General features: G+C 38.8%; 1 protein-coding gene across 3 annotated transcripts in view; it reads right to left on the bottom strand.

The window, feature by feature from the left end:
- The window catches only part of IFT74 (intraflagellar transport 74), a 125,565-nt gene that overhangs the window by 84,256 nt on the left and 32,792 nt on the right, over positions 1-8,517 (bottom strand). For all 3 annotated transcript variants that reach the window (XM_068234639.1, XM_068234631.1, XM_068234624.1), the window contains exons 7-9: positions 7,092-7,152; positions 5,465-5,524; positions 650-711 (exon numbers count right to left, since the gene is read on the bottom strand). In XM_068234639.1, the coding sequence (XP_068090740.1) occupies positions 650-711; positions 5,465-5,524; positions 7,092-7,152 (183 nt within the window). The remainder of the gene's footprint in view (positions 1-649; positions 712-5,464; positions 5,525-7,091; positions 7,153-8,517) is intronic.

Genomic DNA, 8,517 nt, shown 5'->3' with positions numbered 1-8,517 from the left:
CCACTATCCATGTCGGCCTGGAGGGGGAATAGTAATTAACACGGCCCGGACTTGTGCGGCAGCAGGATCAGCCATATACTGGCTGTGTCCTGCGCCCAAGTCTTCGGCGCCGTTCTCTCTCGTACGCCTCACACCAACACCCCTCCCCCCCAACCTCTCTTAACACTAACCCTCCTGCTACCCTATGCCTAACACTACCCCTCCCTTCCTGCACATAAACTCCTATTGGCTACAAGTTCAGTGCACAAATTATACACTGGGCAACACTTTAGCAACAATTAAAAATTACAGTTATGGCGCCACCCAAATTACCAGGTGCCACACAGTGTCCTCATTAACTGCCTCTCTTTTGAGAACAGGTACCAATGGATAGCAATATCACACATTTAAACATATGCAGCGTTGTAGCTGCCTGAAGCTAACCCAAGTTTACTGGTAGAGAAAGCAGATGTGATAATATAACATCCTTACAAAATAAAAGCATTAGAACATCTATACAAACAACCAACAGAAGTAAGCCACAAACAGTTCAACTAAACAGCTGTTTCCTCTGTTTACTTGAGATACTCTTATTTCATTGACTTCTTGTTTTCTTGGCAGCCAATTAGGCTGCATTCATTTTTTTTCCTTGTTAGCACCATGTACTTACGTTTGTCGCTCTGTGAAAATAACATCTATGTTCTGAGTTTCTCGATCATTCTGAGCTTTCAGCTGCAAAGGCAAAACATTATTATGCGAAAGGAAATCAATGAGTATTCAAAATGATAACAGCTAGTGTTGGCAGAGTAGTACTAAACGCTGTTACATAAATCTATAAGAAAAAAAAAAGTTCCCATATTTGTACTGAAATGGAGACATTCACCATTGTATTTCCAGGGGAAAATCTATTGCTTTATACTATTATATTTACATTTACAGGGAAATCTATTGTATTATACTATCTGCCATTTTAGCTTAAAGGGGTATGAAACTCAGTATTTCTTCTTTACTCTAAAAGATTAATTACCACATAACTTGAGGAAAAAAAAATGGGAGTACAATGGCATTCAAATAGTTAAGCTACTTACACTCAAAAATATGGAATCGTTGTAAACTAACAATGAATTCCACGATCTATAAAATGCAAATTGCACCTATTAGACTTGAATGACGTTAAACAACTGCTCCCGCAGTGCCAAACTTTCAATATTCAATGTGATGGCTTAACGATGCAGAATGTGCGAAAAGCACGGTATACGTTGCGGACACATTGTTTAATAATTGTTCATAGCTCTGTACACACTGCTGTTTGAAATGCCAGAGTGTCGTCATGAATCGTTTAAGCTGTTTGTTTCATGAATTGGTGAATAAAGCCTAAAAGGGGAATTGTTCATTTCAAACAATATTTCATTCCCTGTGTGTATGAGGCTTTATGCCTGGTACACACCATGCAATTTCCCATCAGAAGGGTGGAATAGATAATTTTCAACATTATTTACATTTTTCTGATCAATTTTGTATCAAAGTGAATAGAAAAGTGATACAAAAAAAAAGAAAAAAAAAAAAAAGATCGGAAATCAAATTTGACCTGTTGGAAATTATCTATTCAACCAGTCTGTCTGACAGGAAATTGCATGGTGTGTACCAAGCATTAAACTCAGTACTTTCTTCTTCAGTGGGAAGCTTATAGTCCATTACCTAGGAACGGATTACATTGTCTTGTTTAGGTTTCCTTATCAGCCACAATTAATAAACACTCCTGGCATTGCTTTATCTCAACTGCATGCTTCGCAGAAGAAGAAAAAGGAGAGAAATGGTCACTAGACACTGTTTAATATATAAATATAGCAGCTATGCAATGGCAGCTTTCAGAGAAGATAAACTGTACTTTGGGAATTTGTAGTTTAAAAATAGCGGAAATTAAGCAAATAGGAGAATTGTATGGGAAATAAAAACGTAGGAACACTTGGTTTACATATTTTTTATGAATGTTATGTCAGAATTTTATCCCACTTGAAAGTGGAATTCCACTGTTCCTAAAAGAATACATACCACTGCACATTATCACCATCCATGACAAGGAATTTCTTAAACATTGTTGCAAATTCTTAAATGCTTTTGTTATGCCTAAACTGACCACATGTATAGCAAAGGGAACTATTGCACTCAGTAATAAGTGTGTGCTGGGGCTTTAAGAAACAACAGTATACTTACAGAGAACACTATTTAGCCCATAAATTAGCACTCCACATTTTATATCAATATAAATGTTTCAACATTTAATTCCAATATGCAAAAGGTCACTACAATATTAAAACCATTTAAAAGCAGGAAACCTCTCCACAAGTAGCCACAGGCATATATGTATATCAAATAGTCAATTATTCAAGAGCATAGTATTATTGCCTAATAACATAATAACCAAAGGTGTTCAATTTGAACCACCTATTAGGTTATGAAACCTGGGTTCACTAGAAATGCATAAGAAAAAAAATGTGTGCATATGAGGATTATGAACATATCCATACAAAATCATATAAATACTCCACCAGTTCCGCGGCGTCCAAGCCGCTTTATCAAGATGCTGGGAGCTACCCTCAGCATCTCTTGATAAAGCGGCTTGGACTCCACGGAACCAGAGGAGTGTCCGCCGGGGGCTCCCCTTTCCTCTCCACATTCATCTCTTATTTGTATGGTCCGGGTACAGTATTGCCTCAAACTTTTTGCACTACCTATGTTATCTGTGATCATAGTCGCCTCATCACTGCACCTGTCAATCCTTGATCAGACACTTTGTTTCTATGCACCTGAACTGTTTTTTTTCACTATTTTTTTTATGCAATTCTAGTGAACCCGGGTTCCATAATTTAATAGGTGGTTTAAATTGAACACCTTTGGTTATTAGGATATTAGGCAATAATACTATGCTCTTGAATAATTGACTATTTGATATACATAATCAAACCAAATAAATGGGATACAATTGGGGACATCAAACTTGGAGAAGGACTTAGGAGTACTCATCGACAACAAGTTAAATATTCGTACTCAATGCCAAGCCGCTGCAGCTAAAGCGAACAAAATTTTGGGATGCATTAAAAGGGAAATAAAAACTCGAGATGCTAGCATAATATTGCCCCTGTTTAACTCTCTAGTGAGGCCACATCTGGAATATGGAATTCAGTTCTGGGCACCATATTACAAAAAAGATATTGCAGTTTTAGAGCAGGTGCAGAGACGAGCTACAAAATTGATACGTGGGATGGAAGGTCTCGCTTACCAAGAAAGGTTAGATAAACTGGGTTTATTTAGTCTAGAGAAAAGACGCCTTAGAGGAGATCTAATTAACATGTATAAATACATCAGAGGGCAATATAATAGCTTGGCGGATGAGCTTTTTGTCCCTAGGCCTTCTCAAAGGACCAGAGGACATGATCTGCGCATGGAGGAAAAACGTTTTAGCCATTTATTTAGGAAAGGGTTCTTTACAGTAAGAGTGATTCAGATGTGGAATGCATTACCACAGGAAGTCGTTATGGCAAACTCGATACCTGCATTTAAAGGGGGCTTAGATGCTTTCCTTGCGTTGAAGGACATCCATGGCTACAATTACTAGGTTATGCCTAATGATGTTGATCCAGGGATTTTATCTGATTGCCATCTGGAGTCGGGAAGGAATTTTTCCCTTTTGGGGCTAATTGGACCATGCCTTGTGGGGTTTTTTTCGCCTTCCTCTGGATCAACAGGGATATGTGAGGGAGCAGGCTGGAGTTGTACTTTGTACTGGTTGAACTCGATGGACGTATGTCTTTTTTCAACCAAAATAACTATATGTAACTATATATGCCTGTGGCTACTTGTGGAGAGGTTTCCTGCTTTTAAATGGTTTTAATATTGTAGTGACCTTTTGCATATTGGAATAAAATGTTGATACATTTATATTGATATAAAATGTGGAGTGCTAATTTATGGGCTAAATAGTGTTCTCTAAGTTCCCCTTCAATTTTTGAACTGTACAGCGCAGAATGCGTAATTGATCTTAATTTCAATCAATTTTTTCAGAAATTGATCCAAATTGTTGATCTGACTAGACGAAAAATAGGTATAGGAAGCAACGGCGGCAAATCGAAGGCTCATAGTGTTGCACTACATCGAACGGTGCAACCCTGTGGTTCGATTCCTTCATGAAATCTATTGGAAATCTATGTGTGATCAGAGAGGGATCAAATCCCTCCACACACTAGATTCAGATTAGAGAGGGATCGATTTGTTTACCACATTAGGTGGAAATCTATGTGTGTACAGTATGGCCAAATTATCAGGCTGCTGTGGTAATATCAGGTCATAAATTACTAATAAAACCACACAGCATATTTGCATTGCTTTAGATACATGTAGAAGAAAGGCAAAGATTCCCCACTTCTGTCTGTTTTGTACTATGTACAGTGCTACGGAAGGAGTTGGGGCTATATTAATAATCAGGCACCATTATTTGTTTATTATTATCATTATGATTGTTTTTTTTAATGTGCTGACTTTCTGCTCTGTAAAACATTCTTTATGCATCAAAGCAGGCATTCAGAGTACTTTTGCTACAGCTGCAAAAAAGTAATATTTGCAATTCCTGGCACTTTTAGAAGATTACAGGTAAATTCCATTTAAAAGGTAATTTATGGTGTATAATAGACAGACAAGACCAAGCTGCCAGCTTGGTTGTGTCTGTAGTTTGCTGCACAAGAAGACATCAGAAAAACTTCACTTCAACATTACTAGGACTCTTTAAATAAAAAAAGGTGTTCAGTACCCATTTATGATTAAATTCTATTCTTGGATTTCTATTCATCACTGGTAATGCCATTTTAAAGTTATGCTTGGAGAGGCAGGCCAGTGATTGATATTTTCTTAGGGCTCTTTCACATCAGAGCTTGCGTTGGAGAACGCTCAAAGCATACGTTTTGTTGTATGCGTTTTGATATGCGTTGCACTGCAGTGAGTGTGCGTTTTTAATCAGTTTTCAATGCGTTACAGCACATAGGAAAACGTAGGTAATTTTTTTTTTTTTTTTTAGTTTTCAACTTTCTACATTGTTCCTCTGTTGCATTCTGGGACTGATTGCCTGCGTTAACTGATTAAGAAAGCGCATAGTGTGCGTTTTACATTGACTAACATTGTAACGCATAAAGCTAGCGTCGGCCGAAAAACTGCGCCTGGGTGCAGTGTAACGCAACGCACAAAAAGGCTGCGTTATATGTGAAAGCTAAAATGAAAGTCTATGGACTTTCATTTCACCTTGGGTAACGCAAACTTTACCCGTTGCGTTGAAACGCAGAAAATCTGCCCTAATGTGAAAGAGCCCTTACAAGTCCAAAAGACAATAGTTTAATTTTTTACTAGAGCAATTATAACTGACATATCAGGGAGCCCAGAATAAAGAATCAAAGAGGCTATACAATTTCATCGAGGTATAGCGATTGCCTTTGCTTACCATATTGCATTCATTTAGCACTTCTTCCATATCAGTATTAGTATTCAGCTTGTCAACCAGCTGAAACATAAATAAAGCCATTAAGCCACAATATATAATATTATATCATAATATATATATATATATATATATATATATATATATATATATATATATATATATATATATATATATATATTTTTATTTTTTTATTATTATATACATACATACAGGACAAAAGGAGAAATGTCTACACAGTTCTACAGGTATCTTTACTTTAAATATTTAATCACTTATTCTACAAACAAGGGTCATCCTGAAAGTAATAGCCTCGATTAAGGAAACATTACATTTATTTTAGACACTGGGGTTGGTGTATGAAGCTGCAGTAATATTGCTGTGCACAGACAGCATGCTGCAATATTACCATTACTACCGTCAGCAGGGTACCAGGAGCTATGCTATCAGCGTGACCTGCGGTACTTAAGTATCATGAGCATTGGTGCAGTAACAGCGGTGGCCATGTTGCGGCACTGATTCTCTTTCAATTCGATAAAATTATCGAACCAGGTCGATTGGGCCACGATATCAAGTAAAGTATGGGTACACTTACTCACCCAAAATAAACAGACTGGATGCAGAGTGGCTTATTTTAAAGACCAACTAGAAGCACAAAGGTTTTTTAGTACTGTGTAGACAAATACTATATATCTATGTGTAACATCCCTGCTTTAGCAAATGTAGCAAAATTATTCACATTACAAAGTATCTACCTGGCCAGCAGAAGCCGCTCTTCACCGTCCACTTCCTGCATGCCAGACTAATGCTAGGTACACATCATGTAATTTCCTGTCAGATCGACTGGTCAAAATGATTATTTCCAGTCAGCTCTCGATCGACAACAGGATCGATTTTGTGCAGTAGTGATCTGAAAATTGATCCAGTTATCGTTTGGTAGCAGATCGGATATGTTGGAATTTATCTGACAAGAAATTACATGATGTGTACTCTTCACAAAACAGCTACAGACTGACAGCATCTCAGACAGCCTAGTAGCAATAGCTTCTCCCACCCTTTACGTAAAATGTGATGGCAAAAGGCAATGTAGTTATTGCATGTATAAATCGAGTAATGCAAATTATGTAACGTGCTGCGTAATTTTCGTAAAACCTGGTAAACTTTACGCACTTCCTGTACACAATAAGTTTACTGGAGTTTAGTGCATATATCTTACCCCTTCCAGTAATAAGAACTATGGGAAGGCAAGAGCAGAGCCTTTGGTTGGCATCCTCTTACCATACCAGTACAAATAGTAATAGGAGGGGCACTGGAAAGTCAGTCGCTTGCTTGACAACAACGTAGCACTTTAAGTTAATGAAGAGGGACCTTGAAAGACTTAAGAAAATAAATAATATATATTGTTTAAATTTCTATAGCTAAATTATTTCTTCTTTCAAGAGAGGCTTTAATAATACCCTGACTCCAAACGGTGCAGACATTCCACTCTTTATTAACAGACTGTAGCAAATATGCATGCTATTATTTTATAGAACTTCTGCTTTTGACTGCTTTGTCTATTAATATGTTAATTGAGTGCTACTATCTTTATACAATTACGGTAAACAATACATTCATATAAAAGATTTACCATGTTGTAGTCTGCAAGCTGTCCCTGCTGCTCCTTGATTTCTAGAGCAAGCACTTCAGCTCTGGAGACAGAAAGAGGTTTGTAATCAGTAGATATAGATAGTATGCTTAAATCCTCACCATTATTAATAAGACATATATGACAAGAAAAAGAAAAGAAGGAAATCTTAGTTTATTTAAAAAAAAAAAAAAAAAAAAAATCACTAATGAAGCAGACCACAAAATAAAACAAGTTACCATATTAAAAAGATAAGAATAAAATGGGTGGAAAAGAAAACACCTAATAAAAGTTCATGAAAGAATCTTTCCCTAGAAACCTAAGAAGGCATAACATGAATCAACAATAAACTTCCAAACTCTCATATGTTTATCCTGACTGAAGACATACCAGTTTTTTATGTCACACAAACAATCATAGTGCTTAAAGGGATACTGTAGGGGGTCGGGAGGAGGGGGGGGGGGGGGGGGGTCGGGGGAAAATGAGTTGAAATTACCCGGGGCTTCTATTGGTCCCCCACAGATATCCTGCGCCCGCGCAGCCACTCCCCAATGCTCCGGCCCTGCCTCTGGTTCACTTCTGGAATTTCAGACTTTAAAGTCAGAAAACCACTCCGCCTGTGTTGCCATGGCCTCGCTCCCGCTGATGTCACCAGGAGTGTACTGCGCAGACACAGACCATACTGGGCCTGCGCCGTGCGCTCCTGGTGACATCAGGGGAAGCGAGGACACGGCAACGCATGCGCAGTGGTTTTCAGACTTTAAAGTCTAAAATTCCAGAAGTGAACCAGAGGTGGAGTCGGAGCATCGGTGAGTGGCTGCGTGGGCACAGGATGTCTGCGGGGGACCATTAGAAGCCCCGGTTAACTTCAACTCATTTTCCCCTGACCCCCCTACAGTATCCCTTTAAAAGGAAACCAGAGACAGCACTATACAAAGATTTTCTACTTACCAGGAGCTTCCTCCAGCCCCATAAGCACATCTAAGTCCCTCGCCTTTCTCCCGTGTGCCTCCGTTTAGCAACAATCAGCCCCGGTAACTGGCTCAGTCAGGGTCTTCTGCGCATGCACAAGGGCATGCGGAGAAGAGTTGAAAGGCACCTGCGAGGAGGGGCATATGCAGAAGAGTGGACTGGCGCCTGCGAGGAGGGGCATGCGTAAAGACCCCGACTGAAGCGACTGAACCAGGTGCCGGGGCTCATTGCCGCTGAATGGAGGCATGCGGGAGGATGGCGAGAGATTCATAAATGCTAGAGGAAGCCCCAGGTAAGTAAAAAAAAAAATTTGTATAGTGCCGTCTGAAGTACATTGTAAGTTCACAGTCCATAAAAAAAAACAAACCCAAAAAATTTGTGAAGAGGTGGCTTTGCACGCATATCAGCACAGCACCTGTGCTCATACACGAAGTGGAGCATGGTTACCAGAACATAT

The sequence above is a fragment of the Hyperolius riggenbachi genome, chromosome 1 (genome assembly GCF_040937935.1).
Source record: "Hyperolius riggenbachi isolate aHypRig1 chromosome 1, aHypRig1.pri, whole genome shotgun sequence".
Classification (NCBI taxonomy): domain Eukaryota; kingdom Metazoa; phylum Chordata; class Amphibia; order Anura; family Hyperoliidae; genus Hyperolius; species Hyperolius riggenbachi.
Note: the sequence above shows the minus strand (reverse complement) of the source record. Positions and strands in the feature narration are given on the sequence as shown.